This window comes from Augochlora pura, chromosome 7 (genome assembly GCF_028453695.1).
Source record: "Augochlora pura isolate Apur16 chromosome 7, APUR_v2.2.1, whole genome shotgun sequence".
Taxonomy (NCBI): Eukaryota; Metazoa; Arthropoda; class Insecta; order Hymenoptera; family Halictidae; genus Augochlora; species Augochlora pura.
The window spans coordinates 13911456-13939284 of record NC_135778.1 but is presented as its reverse complement, the minus strand read 5'-3'; the positions used below and the strand labels follow the sequence as shown (position 1 = coordinate 13939284).

General features: G+C 41.6%; 1 protein-coding gene across 5 annotated transcripts in view; it reads right to left on the bottom strand.

The window, feature by feature from the left end:
• Positions 1-27829, bottom strand: part of LOC144473601 (uncharacterized) — a 505151-nt gene that overhangs the window by 143355 nt on the left and 333967 nt on the right. For all 5 annotated transcript variants that reach the window (XM_078187617.1, XM_078187615.1, XM_078187616.1 and 2 more), the window contains one exon: positions 13229-13346. In XM_078187617.1, the coding sequence (XP_078043743.1) occupies positions 13229-13346 (118 nt within the window). The remainder of the gene's footprint in view (positions 1-13228; positions 13347-27829) is intronic.

Here is a 27829-nt window from a genome sequence, read left to right as displayed (position 1 = left end):
GGCGCGAAGCCAGAAGTCGGTGTCACGCAACAAATTTACTTTCTGTCCGAAGAAACGAGGATTCCGTGCTTCTTCAGGGACTCGTTAAAATCCCTCGCGGCGAATGCATCACCGGCGGTACAGCAGAAGCAAAGAGAAAGAGAGACAAAGGTTGCGCGAGTAAAATCGGAATTCCCCGTTAAGACAGGGACGATTTCCACGGGGCCCCCGGTGACGGGGAAAAGGATCGTTCCCTCAATTAACCCCGTGACTTTTCGCGGTGGCCGTCGAACGGGCCGCAATAATCCTCTGACACGTGGATTTACAATTCGATCGTAACTGTCGGTGGTTCCCTACGCCACTGCCCACTCTCGAAGAAGAAGACCCATGCATTAGCAGCATTGTAAAGCTAGAGCTCTGGTGGAAGCGGCGCGTTCGGTATCGCGACAGCTCATCGTGTGTATACCTAAAACCACAGCCGCGACCTGGGTGGGCAAAGGTTGTCGAGCAAAGACCTCGTCACGACTAACCGTTTCCTTAGAACGTCCGCTAGAATGCTGCATCGTCCTCCTTCGGATCTCTTTCCTTCTTGTCCCTCGTCTTTCGAGCCGTCCGACTGCGCCACGATTCGTGGACCTGCTCTGTCTATTCGAAAACCAAGAGGAGTTTCGCTGCGAATCAAGTTTTTCGGCTTGCTAAAATTTTCAGTGCTTCTTTTGCGTCGTTATGGTTTGAAAATGAAGGTATATATTACCGAGATTCTTCGTTCGTCCTCAAAAAGATATTTACTACTTGTAATTTTTATGTCCTCGAATATCGATATGATCCGTGTAACACTATATTCGTATCATAATTTTGTCTAGATCATTTCCAGCTATTATGTTTGCTATTCATAATTTTGTTATAGATCTAACTCGAACATTGTCAATTTTCAGGTAACTTATTGTCCTGAATCTTTTCACGCGTTTAACGTCTTAGCTGCGTACGACGAGTACACTCATCCTAAGAAAATGATAATTTTACGTCTTGCAACAAAAATACTCCTACGATTTAGATCAAAATTTAGATTAATTCTACAACAACTGTCAAACAAACTACACCCAGTGTGATTTACAAAATGCATAACAAAATTTATCTTCAAAATAATATATCGACGCAGCTAAGTGGTTAATATTTGCAATTTTCAAGTAGATCAAATCTCAACACTATTTAAGCTGATTAAACATCCTTCTATCCACTAGTCATCGATTCTGGTCAGTCAATATTATTTTCCGAGATCTTGTTTAGACGACGCATAAGCACAGTCATCCGCAGCTAATTGCAAAGGACGCGAAAAATGAAATCTTCGCACAACTTCTTGCCGTGTTTAAAAGGAAAGAGTTTGCCGTGTTTCGTTTAAGAGAAGCCGACCCTGTCTCCAGATAGTTCAGGTATTCATAGAGAAAAATGGCGCGCGCGCGCGCGTTCTAGGTATCCAATAATTACACGGATACCGAGGATTGGTAGGTTCGAGTGGAAGAGCCACGGCTCGCGTGAAACCATTGGCGAAACGAGAAGCCCCATATCCTTAATAATGTTCTAATAGCGCTAATAGCTGTCTAACGACTGGACACGCAACAGCTCGCGCGCGACGGTTTAATGGCGTTAATCGGCTTCCGACGAAACACGTCGTTGTTCAAGAAAAAAAAACTGGAACGAAGGATGAGGCGGTGGAACGTCATGCACGAATCCTACGGAACTTCTTGCTAGCGCAGCGCGCTCAAAAGTTGGCGGCTGAGAGAACTCCGGGCGTAATGCCGGCAAAAGGCGCTATAATGGAGGCTGTCAGTACTCGGTCAGCAACGTGGTAGATTCGAGAAATACTTTCGACACCAGTTACTTTAATTTATCTGCCTGGACGACGTAACATCATTAACGACATCTGTTATCTTTATTCTCCTAGTCTAACCAAAATGCTGCAATATTTTCTTGCAGAGAATAACAAAATACGGAAAATCAATGAAAAGAGGAGTAATTCACTTTCTAAGCGAAACCTCCAGTCTCCAGTTTACTTGAAGTTGAAAAAGGTTAAAGTAACTCTTTTTACTGTGTTAATGTTAATGTTGATAGTATCTTCCACTTTTGCCTAACTCTGCTTCGTAATGCGTAAAGCTTAACTATTAAAAAAACTAATAATTTAACCATTCCATTGTTCGAACGTTTGTGTCCGCTCGATCAGTTCGGATGACGGAGGCGCTGCCGCAGCTGTTCGCGCGAAGGATTCCGGCATCGGTTTTCTAGGGTCAGCCCGGAGGATTCTCAGATAACAATTAGGCAGCAGGAGCGTAGGCATGATCCAGGCACCTCATCGCGTATCGCGTATCGCGTATCGCACGAGAGGGAGTCACGACGCAGATCGCTGAACGATAGGATCGCGGGGGATCTCTGGTTGATCCAGTTGTGCACCTGACCGCGTTTCTGCATGAGTTATGGACGCGCATCAATCCTCTCCTGCCCTCCCTCGCAAGACCCTCCCCCTTCCACGGTGATCGCGTGGACGTCGCCGTCCCCTCTTCCTCAGCCACCCTTCTCGCGGTGTTCGACGGTAACGGTAACGGGTTCGGCGAAACGTCCCTCGTCGCTATCTCGCTTTTCCCTCCGGGACGAAGATCTGGAACTGCAGTTTGTCGACCCACTTCCGAGATCGTATCTGCCTCTTCGGGCTCTCCTTCCTCTCATCGTTCTCTTGTTTCGATCGTCTCCGCTCCCCCCTTCTCCACCTCCACGGAGTCTCTCACTTCGCTCTCTGACCAACCGACTCTTCCCATCGACGAAAGAGTCCCCCCCGGTTTCTTTGCTATTCGCAAATGGGATTCTATCTTTTGTGCTCCCTATTGTGCCTCGGGAATTGCCTGTCTCTTGTGTGCTAGCTGATTTTATACGTTTATGGAAGTTCGGGATTCGTACAACTCGGCGCCGTGGAGAATTTCTGCGATTTTTGAGTTCGCCCTTTGACCTTCTCGTTTATGGTAAGCTAGTTATAAGTTTTATTTGAATGCGATCTTTTCTTATTTTTTATATCTTTAGTGTTGTTCATTGAGTCGATTGTGTATTGCTAGTATGTAGTATATGTAATAAATCAATCTTTATTTAGTCGAATTGCAAAAATTTACGTGCGACTCTTTTTGATTCATCATTTCTCATTGCTCTTTACTGAGTGCATTGCGTATTACTTGTATCAAGTATACAGTATATAGTACATAAATTCTAATTTAGTCTAAATGCAAAGATAACCTCTCACAAATAAATATAAATAATAAGAATGTATTTTGCTGAAAGTTACTGATACTTAGAATCATTCAACACGAGACCAGATGAATATCACAAGCTTAATATCCAAAATAGGATCAAGAGAATAGACTATAAACTATAATAAAGAGAATAGACTATAATAAAGTGGAATGTAATTAGGATAAGTTGTGCATTTGAGTCATATGTATGCAACTAAATTGCGAGACCAACAAAAACAATTATAATAAAAATCGATGCTACTGTCTCACGTGCTAAAGAAAAATTGTAGAGTCACTAAGAAAGTAGAGATATTACGAAAGTATTAGGTTGGTGCATATGAAATGTCGGATTTTTAAGCGAGTATATAAAACTGCATATCTTTTTTCAAAAGCTATTAATTTAATCAAAATGTGCCCCATTTGTTTCAATACACTTTTCCCAACGCGAGTTTAATTCAGAAACGTCTGTCTTCAAGAAATTCTGATTTTTCGGATCAATAAACTGTAGTAGGGAATTTTTCAGACTGTCTCCATTTACATACTGTTTAGCCCACAAAAACTACGCATACGTCGGACAAAACAATTGCGATATTAAATGAAGTAAAATATAAAATTTTATAAAATATAGATCTTTTGCCAAGCGACTTTCGCTATTTTAAACATTTAGGACAGTTTTTACGGGCTAAATAGTATATAAATGAAGACACTCTGAAATATTCCATATCAGAGTTTATTAATTCGAAAGATCAGAATTTGTTTAAGACAGGCATTTCTGTATTGATATCTTGTTGAAAAGGGTGTAGTAAAGCAAACGGGGCATATTTTGATTAAATCAACAGCTTTTGAAAAAAGATATACAGTTTTATATATTTACGTAAACATCCGACATTTCATATGCACCAACCTAATAGTAGCGTCACTGCGCTATCTGCACCAAAGAAAAATATTTAAAAAATCACGAGGTCTCTAGAATTTATCAAAATCAAAATCATAAGATACCAGACCAGTATAGCCATTGTTCAACTGAGGTGAGAAAGTGTATGAAAGTACCAACAGGGTCTCCGGCGCGAGTAACTCGGAGAAAGGGCGGGATCCCGTAGAAACAGCAGAAAATCCTCGGAACAACAGGCTAACATAACCGGTCAAACTAAATTCTGGCTACACGCAGCTCCGTTATCACTCGTCCCCGATCGTCCGCCATAATTCGCGCGTTGTCTTCCGACGTTCTACCGTTAGAAGCCGGTGCGTGCCGAAAGAATGGTAGTAGAGGGAACCAGTGTGTTCCGGTACTTTCGCCATTTCACCTTCAATCCACGCGAAATCGAGCAACGTGAGGCGATATTTTTTTCAGGCCCGCTCGCGACAGGTTCTCTGCTTGACAGGATCTAGGAAGCGGCCGGTGAAGTGAAAATCCTCGACCTTGGGCTAATAAATCTCGACAACCGGCAATTAAGAGGAGCCAGCTGTCTCCGGATCGCTCGCATCGATCTGATACGGAAAATGGGATCACCGGTTATCGATACAGCCGGCTATCGCATCGTCGCGACGATGATTCGAAAAGGCACGCGAAAAGTCGACCCGCGACACGCATCAAATCCGAGATCATTATACTTTTTGGTCAACGGAGGCGTTCGTTCTTGGAAGGAGGATATCCTAGATAGAAACGACCTCGTGTAAGAGGAACTCGTTTCTTGGTTTAATCAATTTAATGGGAACGATACCTGAACTTTGTTGCATGCTAATAGACTAATTAGCTGCAAAATTGTCTATCTTTATAATATGAAATATACAATGATCTTGTAAGAACCAGCAACCAAACCAAAATTACAGATTTTTTACAAAGAATACAATGTGTAAAAAATAAAAAAGAATATTTAGAAAGCGAGGGTGACATCGTTTTCGCTTTATTGTATAGTGATCAGGAAGAAATTTATTAAATTGAGGTTACATTAAATGAAGATAACATCGTTTGTCTTTCTTTCAATTTTCGGAAAACCCTCCTTTCTGTACTGACGATTTCGTATAACACGGTTTTACACAAAACTGTATTTCCTAGGTACCTATCTATCGTGTTATAGAAGGGTTAATATTTTCCGTCAACGCTCAGTTCATTGCTGATACTCAGCCAGTGCAACAGTGAAACAGGATTCGCGAGGGCGTGCGTGAAAATTCAGTGGCCGTCGGTCCCATTTTGTTGTCCGGCAACCGCGACGCAAATAAATAATCCGCGGCGGCCTCTATCCACGAATAATCCGCGGCCGATCGACCCACTCGCTATGTCAACGTCGCGCGTCGCGTCGGTTTCGCGCTTTCCCGGCGCGCGCGGCTCGCGTATAATAAAAAGCGAAAAAGAAATGCTAATGAATCCCGCGTAACCGGTACGCTGATTTATGGCGATCGTGTTCCGCTCAGGGGATCATTATGACACTGTTGGCTTTCGTCGGCGGATTCCAAGCCGGCTCTACGCACGGGGAACCCACGCTTTCTTCGTCCTCCCGTCGCATGGAAAATATCGACGCGGGGCCGCTTAATAATGGATGCGTAATCACCGCGAGAACCGAACGGTCCCCCGGGGACCTTACGTGACCTTCCGCGTAGCCTTTTCGGGGATGACAGCGGCGCCGTGAAACTGTCCCCTACCGACGATTGTTTCGAGGAATCGTGGGAAATTCCCCCGTGTCGTTTCCTGATCGAGTAATGCGCTGTTCAAGATTTTTCACAACGGGAGAACAGCGTAACAACTGCCGGGCCAGCACCTGTACCAAGTCTGCCAGAACGAGGATTTACTGTTGGAGTCGAGATCTTATGGCATTCGTGGATCTTTAAGAGAGTATTCTAATGCGAAGCTTTGGAAAAATTGAATTTTCTTGTTCACAATTTTTTTGCAGAATATTTGGTGCGGGAGAAATATATGTTAACATAATTTAAACCGGCATAACTCTTTTGAAAGAGGATCAAATGACTTGAATTTAAAAAATGCGCTGTCGATTTTCACGATCTTTGATTTATATATATTTCTTAAATTTTCGTTATAGACCTCGATAGAAAAGTTGAAAAGCACGAGCTTCTTATTTTCTCTTTTGCAATGTCAATAATAGAAAAATATAAAGCAAACATTTCTGTACATTAGTTCCTCTATTTTCTAAAAATTATTCGAGTCATTTCGTCTAGTTTTAAAAAAGTAACTCCCTTTTGAGGGGTGTCCATATGTATTTATTTTCTAATACAGATTCGACAATATGGCTACAAAACTTTATTTGAATTCTACAAAGAAGAAATATTGCAGCTAGTTTAATCGTTCATGATATATCGAAAGGCGATTTTGCGTTATTTGCGTATTTTATCGTTGTCTCAAAGATACCAAGCTTGTCACTAAAATAACTAGCATTTATTTAATTTTTCTAAACCGATATAGATTAGGATACACGTAAAAATCTGCAATCTTGTTTAATCGCTCGTCGACTTTGGAAAGCGCAAGCATGCATCATCTTATCACCGTCAACGAAAAAGAGTTCATGCATCATAAATCGGATGCAACGTATTCTTTGCCGAACATTTCCTGATGGAAGCAGGAAGCAAACGGCTAAATTTCGCTTCGTCTGTTTTGTTGCTGAATGTTTTAACGACTCGAGAGCGCGGACGTATTATTTATAGAAACGTTATATCGAAAATTTAATAGCGGCGCACTGTGATTATTTATCGACTTGTTAACCGAGTGGTTTCTAGATCATAAACGTCCAAGCAGAGGCGAGTGAAAATTAATAAGAACGATCTGATACGTCTGGGCCGGCAACAAACGCGAGCGCATGATTTATACCGGCGCGGTTGTTATTTAATGAAAGAATGCGTGCGGCTAATTCCTCCAGCGAGTTGTGGGAGATTGCTAATTGAATAATTTTAAGATCTTTTGAAAAATTCGTTACGATATTTTCAGATGTATAAGTTGAGTTTCCACGAAATTTTTGTCGGGATTTTCGCCAACAAGGATCAAACACATTTAACAGAATATTTAATAATGGAGGAGGGGGGAGACAAAAATAATAAAATAAAATACAGTCTTTACTCGCAACGGATCGTCTTCGCTCTTTCAACGCTTTCACGCAACTGAGAAACACTTTCCTTCCACCCTCACGACACTCATGCTTTCTTAAAACTCACTCATACACGACCACATTCAATCACCGATTCGTACACACATGCATTCCAATTTGGAAGAACCGTCACGCGGTCTCTTTATTCACACTCTTTAAAACACTCTTTATTCACACCTCACTTGATCCGACTGTCGCATAACCCAAACACCCTTACCTCACACCCCACATGTTAATCATCGAAAAAATTAAAGAAATACTTTTTGTTATAGGAAGTCAGTATATAGAAAATTTGTTTAGCACCGTGCATAACAGTTGCGTCTGTTACTGTTAAAATTACCCGAGGCGACTGCGAGTCATGGGAGTCGAGCAATAAAATATAACCAATTCGAAGAATTTCAATAAATCGGCTGTAATATAATGGTGTTAAATTCTCCAGCAGATTTCAAGCTAGTTTTTAGACGGAGGTACATAAAATCCAGTCGGATGAGCTCCCCATTAACCGCGATAATGACTAAGACGACGTGCATTATGCTCGCCAGAGAAAAGTAAACGAAACGTTTCTGTTATGCGAAGAATTTATATATTTTCCCGCGCAGCAGAACGTCTTCATCGACTTTTATTTCCGTGTACGGTGATTTGTGTCCGCGAAGTACGACGACAGCTGGATAATGCCGGCTTGTCACGCGAAGCATTCGCGCGCTTCGCTATTCCGGATTTGTAATTTCGGATTTTTCGTCCGGCAACGGCTGTTTTTCCATGGGAAAATCTCTCATCCATCCGTGTTCGGAATTTCGCTGGTAAATTGATTCGCTCCTAATTGCCGATGGTGAATCGCCGACTTTTTCACACGATCCCGCTCGAGAAAATCGAAGAAATGGACCTCGTCTGAATTTCTCTCGTATCGCATGGAAATGCGGTCATCACACTATTCGCTTTTCCATTGGCTGGTGACCATACTGTCTACCAGACGTTTTCCTATATTTGTAGAAACGAGTCTCTAGTTTTAGGACTGTTATTAAACCGCTTGTGTTGCTTTGATCGGTTTAAATAACCGAGACTTGAAACGAGTTTTATTACAAAATGAACATCACTGTGAACAATTGCTAGAAAATTCAAATACCAATTAATCCTTGGCGTTTCATTTGGCAGGACGAGTGAAAGGCGACAATCAGTGTTTATGTTAAGATAATTTCTATATAAATTATATAATTGTATGTAATTGCATATATTCGTACATAAAATATATTTGTATTTTATACAAATTAAAATAATTTGTATATAAGACACTTGAGAAAATCACACATCTAAGAAAATCAACCTGAGCTCCGTTTCCCTTGCAACACTGTACCACGTAAATCGACATCATCGCAGCCAAGCGATGCCAATATTATCGTCACTATACCTCTAATTAAACAGCTTCTTTACGCATTTACCCTGTGTCGAATAATTTTAATGAGTAATAAATGCTATAATCAAATTCTAAGATTGTCCTATCAGCGTCACCGTCTTCCGTTTCATGCACTAATTTCCCCAACAAATGCATAAAATGTGCACCCCACTTACGTAAACCAAGTATGGTCGCTAACGACCCAGCCATTAACGCAATTTCAAAGAAGGCAAATAAAAACCGGAAAACGGGTTCGAAACAGTTCGAAAGCAGTTACCAGCTTAATTACGGTGAACACTGTATCAAAGCCGAGGCTCGCGACAAGACCTCATACCCACCCACGCAGAAATCGGCCGCAGCCGGCCGCGACGATAGCGATCCTCCCCCGAAGTGTGAACCGCGATCGTAAACAACCGGATGCGAGATTTTTCCCGGGATCGGATCGCGATTAAGGATCGTTCCGATGCGTCGATCGCCGGGACAAGTAGGTTGGAGGACGGCTCGGTCGCCGGCGAACCCTCCGGAACCGAAGGCGATCGTAAAGGATGCGCTCGGTGGCCCGGAGGTGACCGGGAGGTGGTGGCCGGGAGGTGGTGGCCGAGAGGACCGCGGCGAGACGCGTCCACGGCTCTCTGCTCGTTTAACCGCATTCGTATGCCGGTCGGCTCATAAAACATATCACGTACGATAGCCGCGGCAGCAGCCTATCGCGGTATCGTTCATCGCGCGGCTTTACGGTGCCCCGTGCAACCGCCCCTCTCAGACCCTGCAGAGCAACCAGCCGGAGAAGAGGACTGCATATTCAGCTCCAGGCTCTCCTCGCGAGGATCGTCGCTCTATCTTGGCGGTAGGAAAAACCTACGAGAGAGCATCGCGATCCAATTCGAATGAAATTGAATTCAGATTTTAGATTCCGTTCGGACATGGGATATGCAAGGGCTTGGCTGGATTTTCTTTTGAATAATTTATTATAGATTGAGGTATTTATAAAATGGGATTAGGAAATAGCAGAATTTCTAAGCTTGGCTTTAACTTGTTTCATGTAAAAACGTTTTGGATAATTGTTTCTTATGTCACGGTCACTGATTAACCTAAAATTCTATTTAATATTAGTAATAGATAGCACGTCTTTTTACAAAATAAAAATTGATCGAATTTATTGCAAGACACAACAACCGCTATTTATTTCTCTCTTTAATAACTTCAGCACGTCGAACGCAAAATATATTAACACCTTCTAATTCCTTTCATGTTTCTACTATCTCAAATTTTTTTTACACATTCTTTTAATAAGTACATAAAATATGAAGTCCAATTATTAATATCGCGAGCAACACATCTGTTATCGTTTTAACAGCACGCTCACATAGAATCAAATGTTAAAAAAGAAATAATGTCTTTAGCGACGTTAAATTTAGTTTGAGTATATTAAACCTAATGTAACATGAAGAAATAACAAAGTGAAGATTTCCGAGCCTGGCAAGTAACTGCAGAACTCTCTTGAATGGTCGAAAATCGACCTGTCAGATGGCTGCCAAGCCATGCAACAACGACAGCAAAAGCGCACGCCGTCGGAAGTTTTAGAGAGGCTTGGCATCTTTTCCGAAAGCTCGTAGTATCGGCTCGGTTTCCATCGTACATGGTATATCGGTCGTAGTTTTCGATCAGGAAATCGTTGAATCGTTTATTGGAGATATTCCAGCGACGTGGAATTGGCAGCGCAGTGCGCGACGCTGGTTTCCGATCGATCGGCAACGGCGGTTCGAGAGACGCTCGGATAAACGGGCCGGGGCCGGGTCCGGAGCTGGACCAACGCGGCGAGGAATAGCAATAAAATAAATTGGCGTTATGCCCGATTCTTATCAATGAGATATGCACTTTCTCCGAACAATGGGCGTTATTATGTAATGTGAAATATATTCAGTTTCCTCGTGTGTTCACTTTCCTCGATGCCACGATAATGGCGGATCGTTATTCAAAATTCTATTCCGACGCGTTAAGTGGCGCATGATTTACCGCCTTTCTCGTGCCGCGCTTTTATTCAGCGACTGTCCGCCGGTGAAACACACAGAGAGACACCGTAAACACGGGGTTTTAATGCGACCGGGTCGATACGATCGAAAATTCCCCCCCATCCGCCTTTATTCGCCTCTCCGTCCCTCCGTCATTCTACCTGTGCCCGGGCTCGTTCTCCCGCGCCGAAAGAAATCCCCGCGGTGAACGGAGACAAACACCTGTTCCAGCCAGCTCTACCGCTTTTATTCAACACCCTTGAGATGCCGCGCGCTGATCGGAACGAACAATCGGATTTTTATGAAAATATTTGTGTCGACGACTCGCGCGAACGTGTATCAGGAAAACATGCGGGCGGAGGAGCGAAACAGAAATGTGCAAAAATCCAGATCTGGACGTGTATGTGCACTTTAAAAAATAAATATTTACTCAAAAATTTTAGGTGCGAGTTCGTAGAAATATTTAGGTAGGAGATTTAAGCGTATTTGTATAGAAATATAGTTTGATTCAAATTAAAAGTGTTGAGGGTTGACTCATATTTAAATGTAGGTAACAAAGTTGAAATAGATAGACGATTTAAGTGAATGCAATGGCTGCATGCACATAGGTTTATATTTTGTTTTAGCATTACAAATTCGTCAATTGTTGCAAGTAGTTTTGTTTTTCCTTAGGAAAGGATGTGTTTTAATAACTACCATTCATGAACCCGTGCGACGTAGTGAGACTATTTAACTCCCACCCTACACCAATAAATACATTTAAATTATTATTTTTCTATTCTTTTATATTATACGATTCCTTAGTTAATAGAAATATACCAACTTTGTCGAATTTAAAGCAAAGAGTGCCTCAAAGAGTTAACATGTTTGTGTCAATGCAAATCGATCCACCCCTCTGTGCCATCTTTCCAGAGAATGATTTACATATTTCTGTTATAAGAGCAGAGCACCAACAACGACTCTACACGAATAAATCGACCGTTTGTCAGGCTATTTACTTTCTGGTCGCGCTAAGATGGCGAGCAACAGTAGAAATGGTGGGGCAATCAATCGAGCACGGCGATAACACCGGCGTCCGCGTGTATCGCGGTAATTAAATTATCCGCGCGACGAGGTCTGCAATTACTAATCCGCGGGTCGATTTTTCATCGGGCCGCGATTAGTTCCCGTCGGCCGACCGGCCGCGTAGATTAATTAGAAAAACCCGCCTAACCCCCTTGGCTAATTAATGGCCGGCCGGTTCTCGTTCGGGAGGCAGGGCGCGCGCACGTTCCGCTCAGGAAATTCGCGGTTTGCGCGCCGGTGTTATGTCGGCCGTGGAACGATATACAAGCCGCGATTTTGCACCTCGCCTGTGATTATAGTGGGCGTGACGTGGACGTCACGGTGCCCCGGGAAAATTATAATTATTACGGAAAGCCCTGGCGCGGCCGGTTTATTTGTTGGAAAGCGGCCGAACGGACCCCCTCGCGTTGATTAACAAATTGCCAATTCCGCGCGCGATTGCAGTCATTATTTCCAGGGATCGCGGGGAAATCCCTGTGTACCCTGCCGAGCATACGATAAATCGCACGATCCCCGAGCGTGATCCAACAGCCGAAAGGGGTACCATCGAGTTTCCCTCGGTAAAACCATAAACACGCGCGATCTCTCCGCGGCCGGTTATAGTGATACTGGTTTTGTTGCAGTCATTCCGCGGCGCGGAACGTTTCCAGCGGTATCGTTTCTGCTGGATGATCGCTCGGATGCTCGAATTATGGTACTACTGATTTACATGCGAAGAGTAAGTCCTGGTTCCGTCGATGGCGGAAAATTGCTTAAGTAATGCTGATTTGAATAGAGATTCTGCGAACGGCGAGTTTCTACGGGGAACGGTGTGTGGTTATCCCTGATTGATTGACTATGGTTATTTTTCAGACTCGACTCGGTTCTAGGTACTAGAAACTGCGCTTTTTCGTTCAGTTTGTTCAGTTATTTATTATCATTTATTCTGGACTTGTAATGGCACTCATTAGTTTTAACAGAGGCAGAAATCGTGTGGCATGAAGACAATAATTATATCCGTGTTATATATTTACATTTAACACTTCAATGAATGTAAATAGTGTAATAATTATTTGTTTCTTATTATGAAAAATTTTATGGATGTATTGCCACTGTTCCTAATCCAGCGATCTTGTTGTTGTATATAATAAGATCACTTACAATGAAATATAGATAACTACGAAATCATTTCGAAACTGATGAAGAGAAACACTATAGTGGAATTTTATATGCGTTCACCCTTATTCATCATCCACTCACATTACTTATTTAGTGATTGTATTGTTGTAATTCAAAGAATTCAGATAATTATGTTTAATGTTAAATGTGATGTTAATGCGATGTTAATGTAATGTTTGAGCTATTCTATGGAAGGAAAATTGTGTACTGAATTGGTTAGAAAGAAAGAGCGTAACAAGTTTCTGTCGGAAGAACAATACACACCTGTGCAAACGCGCGAGGTAGAGAAGAAACGACGACACATGCTTGGCGTTGAAGGGTTCTCTTGTAGCCGGTACATCCTCGTACTCGAGAACAGGTCTGCCGTTTACGTCCGTGTATCCTGCAAGCAGAAAATTGGTGGATTAATTATCGTCGAACCGTTAATTGGCATCTTACGGCAGTTGGTCCCGCGAGAAAATTGTTCAACAAGATTATTGTCCACGTTAACCATCATTGTACGTAAACACCATAAATACCAAAAATAGATAAAGTTGATACGATCAATTAGCAACCTAGGCTATTAACCCTTTGCACTCGAGTGGTGACTCTGAGGCACCGCTAAAATCGTTATGGCACGTTTCGTTTTATAATTTTTATATTATGAAAAACTAAATCTTAAAAATTATTAAAAGCGTAACTGTTGTTGCATGAGTTACAAGATTCAATTTTATTGTGTGTTTTTATTTTTATGGTGTCCTAAAACTCCTCAAAATCTGGCCGAGCTTTTACGGGCTAAATAGTATATAAATGAAGACACTCTGAAATATTCCATATCAGAGTTTATTAATTCGAAAGATCAGAATTTGTTTAAGACAGGCATTTCTGTATTGATATCTTGTTGGAAAGGGTGTAGTAAAGCAAACGGGGCATATTTTGATTAAATCAACAGCTTTTGAAAAAAGATATACAGTTTTATATATTTACGTAAACATCCGACATTTCATATGCACCAACCTAATAGAAATGCTGTATGTCAGAAAAGTTATTATAGAATTATAGTTAAAATGACTTTGAGTACAAAGGGTTAGAACAGTAACGTTATCGATCATTTTCTAGTACTAGATTATCGATAATTTTCCAGTATTAGATTATCGATACATGTTAACGTTAAATACCAACAAATTAACACGAACCAAGATGTCATCGTTCCCGCTCAACCATGTCAAATAAATGTGGAATAAAACTGAAATCTAAATCTGGCATCGAACTCGGTAATTAATACACAATAATAATCCCAAGAAACAGTTAACTGTACTACGCACGCATAACATTTTAAGGTCCAATTAAACCGCGCCAAGAACAGCGGAACATCGGTAACACGTACGAGCACAACTCTTTCCGTGCAGCGACTTTCAACGCCCATAAAACCGTTCAGCACACTCGTTCAGAATTACCTAGTGCTCTAATAGACCCGATCCACCGCGAACGTGTTAATCTAATTTATCGCTCGTAATCGGGCCGGCCGCGATTCTTCGGGCCGAATGGTAATTACGAAAAGATCCCGTGTGCAGTAAACGGGCCGAACGTTAATAATCGCGGACAGATGTAACGATACGATAAAACACGGATGATCGCCGGATAATGAAACAAGTCCGGTCGAGTTAGCTCGTCGTGTTCGCGATCAACGAGTGCGGCAAAAATCGGCGTCGAGAGGGGAGTCGCAGGAGGACTAGCATTTACTGCATTATTGCAACCGCTATTTATTTCTTTTTTCATAGTTTTTAGTATATCGAACGCAAAATATATCAACGCCTTCCAATTTTTTTACTGTTTCTATTATCTTTAACATGATATTGTATAGGTATAATATCAGCGGTTTGTTTACTATCAAGATACTATTGAAAAATACATTACACTAAAATAATTAATTGAAATAATATATTGAATTTATTTTATTATTTTCAGTCAAGATATTGTTCAAAATGCACATATTTCAACTGACATTTGAATCGAATTTCTTCGAAAATGAAGCCTCTCACATAATTTCGCTATTCTTGATTTTCGTCTATTTCCAATCTTGGAACAGAATCGATTTGTACCATAAATTATGAAACACTGTATATATTAATTCTATTAACCTTTTAGTCATAGGAAAATGGCAATTTTATATCTCATAATAAATATACTTCTTCTACGATTTATGTCAAAATGCGTATGATTACATATTCATCAATTTCGCACGCTTTAGGATAATTTTCGAACAATTATCAAAAAGACTACACTCAGTATGATCGATCAAACGCGTAACAAAATTTATCTTCAAAATATATCGACGCAATTAAGTGGTTAAAGGATGATTCGAAATAAACGATTATTTCCGGAATCTTTTCAATCGACACGCGAATGCGCTATTTTTGGACGTTGTTGGAAGGGTCCCGAGTTGCGAGGCGTCCTGCAGAAGGCTAACAGAAGGAAGTGCGCAGGTACAAATGATCGCGACCGGGCGCGAGTCGCATTAACAGCGTAATAAAAGTCGGTAACAGCATTTGATTACAGGCCGTGATCCGTTTTCGCCGTGTACCGCGCGGTCGATCGTGATCTCGCGCCGGGCGCAAGTTATTAAATGATCGACTGTTACTCAGAGGCTGTCGTTGCCGTTGTCGTTGCCACTGTTGTTGTTGTTGTTTCTTCTATCATCGCGTCCGTGAGTAGGTCATCGCCCGGCGGAATCTTTCGGTTACGAAACTGCCGATCGGCGAGAGACCTAGCGCAACTGCCGTTCGATGAAAATGTAATAACATATCGAACACGTAGCCGATCGCCGCCGGATAACGTGAAATAGGGGACATCGTAAAATCTCATTGTCTTAATCGTGACCCGAGCGACGCGAACGGCATCGGTATCGCTTGGAATCGAGGCTCACGAGTGATCTTGGTTTACAAGCTTTGAGATCGTGCCATTCGCCGTGGCGTTCTTTACCGATCCTGACCGGCTATTATTTAGGGGATGCGCTGTTTTAAAGAGGCTGTCGACTTTGGCTCGCTTCGCCGCGTTTGACGGAGTTCACTTAACCCCTTGCCGTACTTTAACGAGTCAGACTCGTAATGGAGATTTATAATAATAAGCTGTTATATAAGAATGTTTATCCGTTCCTTTAAGTAGAAATTAAATTTTATTCTCTCATCACCAATATTTAACCCCTTGACGTACCGTTTTCTTCACAGACACGCGATTAGGAATTTTTTAATTAATATAATTTCTTAGAGGGGACAGAACATTAACGTTTATTCCGTGCCTGAATTTACTGGATTGCTTGAATATTAATAACAAAAGATTACAATTTTATCTCAATTTCAAAGAACTAAATAACATCCGTACTTAATAATTTATTACTAGTAATTTACATCGCGTGTCGGACTCGTCAAAGTACGGTAGGGGATCAAACGTTCGTGTAGATGTATGGACACAATAAATATAAAATTCCTTTATCTTCTAAGAAATAAGTGCGATGGAAAAAATTCTAGTCATAGCAATTGTAAAGAAAATGGTACGGCAAGGGGTTAATCTTTTCACGTATGGTATAATAGTATCGAGTCGGAGTCGCGGCGAATATTTTATAATTGACTAGACATGAGTGTTGCTCGAAAATAATATTCGATTCCTTCGTTATCAAGATCTACGAATGATAGTAAATGTAGGCATACGAGAAAATATATTATGACTTTTTGGTAGAAAAATTAATAAAAATGGAGAATAATCGATATACGGGTTTCCCGAATAAAGAAATAAATGAATGAATGAATGAATGAGCGAATAAATAAATACAAATTTCTAAAAAATAACTTGGAATAGAATTAATATGGTGAGCAGAATTAAGGTGTATTCAGTTTCAACCAGGTAGTTACATTGCCAAATGAATGCTGCAGTTAGGAAAGAGTGATTGGAACCATTCATTCTGTTCAACTTTCCAAGGAAACAGAAGCAGAGAAAAGAAATAAAAGCAATCGCTCCAGCGAGCTAATTATTCTTTGATAACGATCATTCTAGCAGTAGAATACAATGCGGATTACGTAATTATGCCAAAAAAGACTAGCAAAATGAAAACTGTTGTCTTGAAGTCACCTAATTAAGAATCAAGTTAACTCCTGCTTGTTTCAATCGATGCTGAAAGTAGCATTTCAATGAAAAGAAGAAATAGATTCAGATTTAGCTTATACTTCTCATAATTTATGATGAAAATGCGTAAAAATACATAAAGAAAAACCATAAGCAAACTGAAAAGTATTTAAAAATTTTCAAAATACTATTGAAATACTACTTTTATTTGACACAATAATCTGGACAAAGCATCGATCAGTTCAATAATCGAGGAAGATAATATGAAATTTCTTTAGCAAAAGAGTTATTTTGTAAATTACTGTGCGAGTAAGTTGTTCGATTAGTCTTACGGATAACTGGCTAATGGAATTTGAGTACATGTTAACTGGAAGAAGAAAGACAGCCGTTGGACGAGCTAGCCGGGGTGAATGAAACCCCCGAGACCGAGGCCGAAAGTGCATTAGCATTAGCACCCTGAGAATTTGCGGGCGTGCACGAGAGCTTGAGCGCGTCTGCCCACTGGCACTGGGCATTATTATCGCGTTACCACGTAATCGTCCGTATAACTTACGCCGGCATGAATTATCATGGGTGCCCGGGGGCGTTCGCCTTTCGGCAAATTTCAAGGTGTTGCGATCATGCTCATCGCTTCGTCGTAACGGCACGTGGCGTGAACGTGTGATCGCGCGTGTCGGTGTTCCTACGCTTCGCCGGCGAACGAAATAGTATTATATATAGTTTGGCCCTTGCCAAACTATACTAAACAAAAATCTATCTTTTCGATCACCCTTCTTAAAAGCGAACGCTTTTGACGATTTTATAATCATGATTATTGAAATTTTCTCGATTTTACGACAACTATGACTATTGAAATTTTTACTGAAATTGGAAATAATTCAAAGAATTTATCAATTTTCGGTCGCGATTGAAACTAGCATGGATTTGGAAATTCAAGTCTAATGCTACGATGTACTTTTATGCATTTAAACGACTCTACAGAACATGCAGATTTTTTTGGCCACTAAAACTGGACGGAAGTTAAAGTTTAAGGTTTCCTCTTGCAAATGAGCTCCAAGAAATTACAATGCGATTTTTCTAGCCGTTTTTATACATTGGCTAATACATGTATTTTTTTAGCCTGACTGTACTGGTGCATTTTTGTTCTCGAAGACGCTACAGATTTAGATGCTTGTAAAATGGTTCTGTCAACTAACATTGAACATAATTTTACCCTGGAAGATTCCTCTTTCCTATAAGCCTTTAAAAACTGTGCTACGATTTTTGTTGCTCGCTATGCTACACCTTAAAGATCATATATGCTTCAAGAAAGGTTTAGCAAAAATAAACTATCTGACAGATTCCCATCTATTCAAATATCGCCCAGTAAATACATGTGAGAACATTTCCACCAAAAGTACCACAAGTAGACCGTCCCCGTCGTCACGGGTGGCGAAAAAGAAACCTGAACCCGCTAAAAGCGTTCGAAGCAGCCATCAACATTCGCGGCTCGTCGAGGTCGCATTCCCTTTACGATCCCGAGCCCCGTTTCCCTTTTTTTCCCCGAAAGGCTGCGCCGATTCGTACCGATACGCCGTGTCTCTCCCTGTGCCCAAGCCGCAGAAAAACCGCGGAGCGTATCGGCACCGTCGCGGACGCGTGAAACGTCCGTCCGGACGTCGTGCTCCTCGTGACAGCGCTGCCAAGTCGGGGCTGCGGGCAGTCCTAGCTTAACGTCTTCATCTCGGGCGGAGAAACCGCTCGAGCCGGCCGGGGTAATCGATCGGTTATGGTAATCCGAGCGGCGCGGATCGTTAAAAAAGGTCGCGCGCGCGCGCGCGCGTAAAGTCGGCGGCGCGAGCCGGCGCGGGCAAAAGCGTTTGCTCCAGCTCTCGAGAGTTTCCTCGCTTCGAGAAATCACGCCGACGAGTGTTAGATGTTTACGACTCGATTAACTTGCCCGTCCTCTCGCGATTTTGTATGCAGCCTCCGGGGAACGCTGGCGTGTTTCCTTGGAAACGTGCGGATCGTTCCAGCCAGCCTAGAGAGAGAGATGGAGGGAGAGAGAGAGAGAGAGAGAGTGAGAGGAGAGACTGCAGGAAGTGCAAAACCGAATTTGCCACGCTGCTACGAGCCGGGATTTCGTTACTGCTGAAAGCGTTTCGCGCGAGCTTTGCTGAATCGTGCGATGGATTACTGATGAGGATCCTTTCGAGCAGCCTTTCGACTTTGTTAGCCAGCAGGGATATTTTGTTACAGGTGTTGAGGACGTTCGCGATACGTGCGGATACTCTTTTGTTGTATTAATCCCAACAGAGTTCTTTGAATTAATTTATTTCATTTGGACCAGTGATACCGAAGCTACTGGATGTATAAAAGGATTCTGATACCTTTAGTGTATTCATACTGAAAAAGAATTTGTAAAATTCATATATCACTATTGGAACAGTAATATTGTCATTTGCATACACTCATAGCCTCTTGGTATTCTAACACTAACAACGTTCGCGTAATTCATTTATTTCTCTTTGATCTTGCGATGCTAAGATTATTCGCTGTCTGAGACCTTTGGGATACGCCCTGGTACCCCCTTCATTTGAAAGAATGATTCATTTGTTGCGTTTGGATCGATAATGCCGAGGTTATTATTTGATCTTTGGGCCGTTTATGCTACGTTCTGATAGCCTCTTGGCGCATCGATCCTGACAACGTATTCGTAGAATTAATTTATTTCTGCTAGGCTATTGCTCGCGCTGCGATAGGTAACTGATAGGTTCATCTATCATCGGGTCAAGTTTCATTAAGATCCATAGTTCGAGCGCGACTGCCATTTTAGCACCGCATTGTTACAGATGACAGAGGCGACGAGGAATGCAGGAATGTGTTTCGAGAACTGTGCAGACGGTCCAGGTTGATTTCTGCGGTTCGCGGGCAGTATCCCGGTCCCAGGATCGAGTTACAATAATCACGCGGAGCCGGGTATATATCTGCCGGCCGGTCGGAGTCCGCCTCTACAAATCGTCGGTCGTCCATCATCATCGCATTACCCCCTTCGATAAAGACCGAACGGCGAGTTAGCTTTTAGCGTAAATCAACTGTACTTACGATCACGTGTGGCTGGAGGATGAAGGATTCGCGGACGATCCTTTCGTCTTCTACCGTAAGAGAAAGAAAGAGATGGGGGGGGGGGGGGGGGGTAGAGAAAGAATTAAAGAAACAGCGATTAGGATCTCTTTCACAAACTCCTACGGGACAAGTGAGATATTTATCGACTGCACTTGCTGCCCCACTGACTGGATATCCGCGATAGAATGACGAGGCAATGATTTCTACTTAGAAGGGATGATCATCAATCCGAAATTTTCAAAATTTTCTAAAACTTTCTATGCAAATATGTGTTATCCAATTTTTTCTTCTTGTGTAAATCAACTTTAATCCATTAACGTATGATTTTCTTCACAGTCATTAGAAATTGTTCAATTGCAATAAATTCTTAGCAGGTACGTTACTTAAATAGTAATGGCAAGACATTAGAATTTTTTCCCAAATTTTAAATACCAAATTAACGTACATAATAAGCTATTCATAGTAATTTTCACCATGAGTTCGTCTCGTCAAAGTAAAGGGTTAAGGGATGGAACAGGATTGGAAAAAGTAGCCCAATATTTGAGGGTTAATTTTCACTCCGTACAGAAAATTTACGTAAGAAAAATTAATTCGTAATAAGTGTCTATATATACTTTAAATATCGTCATAATTGTTTGAACTTCCAGGTTGGTAATCATTTAATATTAGAAAAGCGACCCTAGTGAACATGTAACAGGTTATGTATCGTGTTACGAAAAGAAATAAAGACGAGAATGAGAGAGAAAGTATGCAATGAGGCAAGAAAAATACAAAACTAGAAAAAGAATCAGAGCCAGAAGGGCAAATAGCAAACAGAGAAAGAAATTTAGAGAAAGGAACGGGTTGAGCAAGAACTAGAGAGTCAGAAGAAGCTGCAGCTCGAAAGGGAAAAGCCACAAAGAACGTGAGAAAGTGTAGTGAAACAATAAATTCGTGGTACAAGAAAATGGGAGGAAGAACGTGAAAGTGCAAAAAGCAAAGAGTCGAAGACAGCTGGGACAAAAAGGCTAAAGAAAGATTACACAAAGGAAGCAAGATAGAAAAACCTAGAAAGAAAATTGAAAAACAAACTCCAGCAAGAAACGTGCAGAAGAAAATAGCTGGAAGCGAAATCTAACACGAGGGTCGCGAGCCAATGGAGAAAATTCAGAAAATAGCTGAAAACGAGGTCCAGCGCTGAGAACGCAAATCAAGGATGGAAGAAAGAAATGGTGTCAAAGGACACGGAGCAAGAAGGAAGGAACGGAATAAGAAACGGAGAATCTTACTGCAAGAAATCGAAATCCCGCAGCAATGAAAAACGTGGTCCAAAGATCTATGGAGCGGGTATGCCAAGAGAGATCGAAAAAAAGGATAGCAAGAGGCGCGAAACGTAGTCGAGAGGGGCAAAGAGGATCGCGAGTAGCCGCGAGGCGGACTGCGTGCCGCGACTCGTGAGAAAGATGAACGATAGTCCGATGGATACGTCAATACGCGTGCCATTAGCCGTTGGTTTTTCGATTTATTGCCGCCCCGTGATTTCTAATTACGTGACCGAGATCCTATCCCCACCAGGGTCTCCGTTCCCCGCCCAGTTTCTCGATCCCGGCGTGTTCCGATCGCCGGCTGGTCTCGAATGAAAACGTTGTGTGGGAAGGAGAGCGCAGGATTCGAAGACGGGCCGCGCCGTGAGGATCGAGCGGATCGAGCGGATCGAGCGATCATCGCCTCGCGCGAACCAGCGAACATCGGAATCCTCGAGCGACTCGACTTCAGATTAATGCTCCGTCGGTCGAGCGGAGCCGCTAATCGCTTAATTAGTCGCGCTTTGGTACAGAGACGCCGCGGACGGCTAACGGACGCGGGAATCGCGGCGATCGGTAACCATGCGACTCGCCTAATGTCGTCGGCGACGAACACGCTACCAGGCGACGCGCGGAGGTGCCCGCGTCGCCGCGGAGCGTCGTTTAACGGTAGTTTTCCCGGGTAACCGGCGAGCTTTCGCGAAAAACCACGAGATGCCTGATAAATTTCCGGGACTTTTCCCCCACTGGTGTGGCGGGATTCTTTCCGCGTGATGCACGACGAATTGATGGACTTTAACGGACAAGCAAGTTGCCGCGAAGAATCCGCGAGATGGGTAGATAGATGGGTAGATAGATTCTGTACGCAGATTAGACGACTGGGAAACGTCAAGTTTTCCGTCGTCCCGTGGATTTTTGCGGCGTTACGGTCTTTCGAAGATGCTTTCGCTGGCGGTGAGAGGATTTACGTGCTCGGCTAGCGTTTCTACTTGTTGACCGCGCGCCGTTTAGGAGGCGGAGAGACTCACTTAATTAGTCAAACGTCCTTTGGGACCGTGGAACTTGTTTGAAATTGGACCGGACGACTTTACCTTTTTCGAGTTACAAATAGAGTCTTGATTAAACGAGTTTCATTAGCACAGATCGCATATGGAAAGGCCGCTTCGGCTACGCTAATAGATCATGAGTGGAAAAGTGGCTTAAATATCGCTGGGCATATTGGACGACCGAACGAAATAAAGTTAACCCATTGCCTTGCCATTTATTTTCAAAAAATTCAAAAATAATTCAGGGAAACTGCGAGGAGCTACCATTGAATCGCAGAACTTTATGGAAAATGAAGTCATCCGCGGTAATTGTTTTATATTGTAATTACTCACTTTGGCCATAAATACATAAAATCCGCAGGTTACTTATTACAAAATAAAACTAAAATATTTCCGTTTTTATTTAATATATTCATATAAACGTGGACACTATTTAATTTGAAATGGAATAAATTAATAAAGTAATGCTGATATTGAATAAAAATTAGAAAATAGCCTTTAAGTTAAAATGAAAGTAAGAAAAACAATTCTTAACATAATTGAAATCATCGTAAACAAAATTTACAAACTGTCCTAATTCCTTTTTAACAGTTTATTTTCTAGTAATTCGTAGTATAACGACACAATATCAAACTGTCAAAACAGGCACAGAATGTATAAATATCGTAATTAATCGTTTTTAAGAGTTTATAGAAATTTATGTGGCTTTTAGATAATTAAATATGCGTCGAGTTCAAGTTTGGCAAGAAAATTCTTACGGACAAGGCTCGTCAATTCCACTTAAGAAATGAAGTTTAGAATGCAAGAACGCTGATCATGCTCGATCACGACGCGTTCGGTTTGACGTTCTCGAATTGCTCGAATCGGCGCCGGCGTAAAAAATCTGCGAGGCAACATAGACCGCGAGAGTTAAGTTAATCGGCTAGTGGGAATACTCGCGCGTTGGATCGTACACCTCTTCAATTTTCACCGGCCGATCCGCGAAGAGAGGAAGTATCAACGTCCGTTTCAACGCGTTAAAGAAATTGATTTTAATTGGAGGCAGACTAATGGGCGGACGGCCGAGGGGTCTCGCCAAAGAGGACAATCATTTACATTGCGCCGGGAAGAGGAGTCCGTATAAACACACTGATAAGTAAAATTATCGTCGTGCTCACCTGAGCGTGCGCGGCAGGTTGACCCTAGCCAGCTCTATCGGGCACGACTTGGCTCTGGATTAACACTCGTTAGCTCGCTCGGGACGCTATAATCGCTTAATTAGTCGCCGAGCCGCGCCGCCGCGTTCTTCTCGGAATAATCGGTACCCGGTACGTTTCTCATGCGCAACGCCGATGTAAATCCTCCGAGCCAGCGCTAACACAAATCGTACAAAACGATCTGCAATTATAATTTCGAACGAACAGGTAGACCCATCGGCACATTTTTCCGACGGTACCGGCCTAGGCAGACATTTTCCCGGATTCACGGCCTGGTGCATTCGTTGAAACATATATCGTTCTTACTGCAAGATTTCCGATCTCAGTGAATTTAACACTAGAACTACCAAGGGGGGTCAAAATGACTTGTATTGACATTTTTTAAAATTATAACTCATTTCAGTTGCATTTTGTTTCAGAAAATTTTGCACGACTTTTTCTAAGATATACAAATTCTGTAAAACTGTTATGTTCTTTTTTTATCATTCTGTTGTAGATTTGTATGCAGTATACCTACATATACCGAGATGAGTCATTTTGACCCCCCTCCCCTCCACGGAACATAGGTTTTCGGTATTGTTCTGTTGTATCGTGGAAATTATTGTGACACGTTACTTGTGACACGACCTTTAGTCGTAAAAGTAAATATTTCAAACTCAAAGACATGTCAACAACCAAAAAATATTTTCCCTACGACTTACACTGTTTGACTTGGTCATTACTTGCAGTATTTATTACAGGCAACTTTCCACAGATTACTTTCAGTCGATCATTTTATGCATAAGTATTTTATAAATTTTTGCTATTCTATTGCTATTATTATTCAGGTTATATTCAATTTTTGTCCATAAAAATAAAAAATATATAAAAACTAAAAATTGCTGTCTTTTCTTAAATATCTTGGTAATTTAAGAAACAAGTCATTGTGATCCCTCCGGTAGAAGTAGGTATACCTCAATCGTCGGTAGTTCTAGTGTTAACTACGTACGCGAATCTTTAAATATTCGTTTAAGAGGAAAGGAATGCAATATTTACTCGATTCTGTAGCCTTTTTTGTCAATGGACTTGRTAATTTTCCGTACGAATTTTGTAAAGCAATTTTATTGAGGTTTCGGATAAYATTAGTGCTGTTATTCTTTAAACGAATCTCGTGAATTATTAAAATTCAAAGCAATTCTTGTCGATCGTTTTGCCGATGCACAATCGTTTCTATCTAGTTCCAGATCAAAACGCATTTACCATTTGAAATGTTTGAAACATTTTTCTCCGTGAATGATTATAACAATATGCGCGCAGACAGTACCGCTCGCAGACATTTAAATCGCTCTACAGAGAGGAATTGCAACGCATGTTGTAATTCGCAATCAGCTGGCAACATTAATAAAATTCGTGTAGCACCTAGTTGCGGCGATCTCTCATCAATCAGCCGGAACTGGAGGCCATTAATGAAGACGTTTCTGGAAACGGTGATGATAAACGAGCATCGACCCGTGAAACAGTTCGCGAGGGGGGCCTACAGCAGCGTTTCCACACCGCAATCCATTTTTACAACGGCCTTTATATTCCGTGTTAGGCCGATCCTCTCGGCCGGCGACGAGGGATCAATGAGCGAGCCGCGAATTAAGCGTTGATTAATGCCCGCGAGAACATCTTATTTGCGGAAAGGCTCGAAAGGCTGGCCGCAAAAGTGCATCGTCTGCTCGTCGGTGTGTGCGCGCGGCAAGCACGAATCGTTCCCCCGGTAATGCGAAAGAAACGGGGACCTCTATTAACCTTCAATCTTTCACCTTTCGACAGACTATCGACTCCTGCGTACCGCTCGTCGATCATCCGACGCACACGGTTAACCACGGACGGCGCCTCTCCTAACGCGTTTCCGTATATCCCAGCCGCATAAATATATCAAGCCGTCCGTGTATTAGCTGCAAATTGCGCAACAAAGTATTCGACATTCCTGCGGACGGAGCTCGGTCGTTGTCAAGCCCCGTATGGCCAGTCGTTTCTGGCGTCGCGGTGGATCCGTTCTACCATTCCTTACGTCTAAATCCTCGTCAATCAAACGTTGCATCCGCGCAGATTGAAAAGACCCGCATTATTCAGTCTGGTTACCAGAATAAACAGACTTCGTTCTTGAGCATTTGTAGCGTAAACGAGCGGAGGAAGTTTATTCAAATTATTTGAATTATTTGAATTATAGATATGGAATTATTATTTCGTTTTGATGCATTTTCATATCACATTGAGATCAGAGATTATATCTATTAATATTTTATTCTCGTAAATAGTTTTATTTTTATCATGTAACATAACTAGATTTTAGCCATTTGATTGTAGATTGTACACAACCTTGACAAAATTAAATAAAGTGGACCACCGATGGACCACCAACAAGTTATTAAAATTATTAAAGGAAAAATCGAATCATTTTTGGATCCAGTAGCTTACAATCTTAATAGAAATAAATTTTATTTTACATAAAGATCCGCAGTCTAGCAATGGACACAATACAACATCGAAAACACTGGCTAGCAAAATTCTCACAAAAAGCAATCATATTAAACGGTACATGTAGAGTTGTTTAATCAATTCCAGCTCACAGTAGAGTCAGACAGCCATTGTCAGACACCTCGAGAATCTACTTCCGATCTCGTCTGCGTCTGTTAGCTAAATTCATTCAAACAAATCATCCAAAGCAACGTAAATAAAACCTTCGATCATGACTACAATAATTCAATAAATTAGCCGAGTCACGAAAACTGAAAATCTCAATGTCCAATTATATTAATATCTTTAATCAAGTATTTACGAATCGTTCCTGGATACAGTGGAACCTCGGAAAAATTCACTAACATTTCCTAAACGTCAACCTACAAAGATTCTTCGTTTCTAGTATCTAGTATCCCCATTGCGAACAACAGACTTTAATGATCGAGAAACAGTTTCCGGAAACTTCGCGGGGGTCTGACCCCTCGCTGAAAACCGAACGACATTAGAATCGATATTTTTCTACGGGAGCACGGTCTGCTATCGGAACTTTCCATCAGCGAAACGTGTCCCATACGGCGTTTCGAGAGGGCAGGTACGTGTGTTTGGATCGGCGACCCCCGACCCCCGTTGCACGTCGCGACGTTAAAATGACGTTAACCACGCCCGGGCTTTATCATTTCGTCGTGACCATTCCCGAGAAACCATGGGAGAGATCCGGTGGCCAATTAGCTGGCCGCTGGATCGATCATAGAAATGGTTCGTTAAACGAGGGCGACACGTTTTACCGTGGAAGTCGCGGAAATGAGAAATGGAAGACTCGCGGAAGAATTTATACTTTTATTTTATAGCAAAACAATTTCACGAATAGTACGTGATGTAACGCTTTACGATGTCGCGTTTTTTGGTGATTTAGATTTTGGATGACAATGGTTTCGGATTGGTCAATTGCAACGTAAACTTTTCAGACACTGATTGGTATTTATTAAAATTATATTTAATTGTAGAAATAACTTTAATATTTTTCACTGTTTGATTTTTCAATTGGAATTTTAATAATTAAAGAAAGGTATAAGATATGTCCTCTCTTTATAAGATATCATCGCTAACTAACATGATTCGACTCGGTAAAAATAATAACGATCAGAAAAGACAAAATAAATTATTGCATGTCTTCAGGATTAAGTCATAGCAGGTAAAAAATAAAAAATTATTTGCCAGATTGACTTATCGAAGTTCAAGAGTACGAGTGCCATTCTTGAGTGTTTCTTGGTTAACTGCTGAAAATCAATTCCAAAAGTCTCAACAAATTCTAAGTAATTTTGATTAATGGAACTGAAACTAGAAAATTGTAATGTGTCATAGTCGATGGTATTTTCAATCTTTTGCATCCTCAACATACTATATGAAAATACAATATGTGTTAATTGGTATCATGCACCTGTGGAACAATAATTAAAGTGCTGATTTTGTACAGTTTCTCGGACATTCACAGTTTTATAAGATTTAGAAGTTTGTAATTACGGGTAGGCATTATAGGGATTATAGTCTGGAATTAAAGTGATTAGTACGATTTCAAGTCCGAACGGAGCTCCGGTTATGTAATATACATATTGGGTATCCTACCTGCCATGTAAACTTGCTAATAAGAAC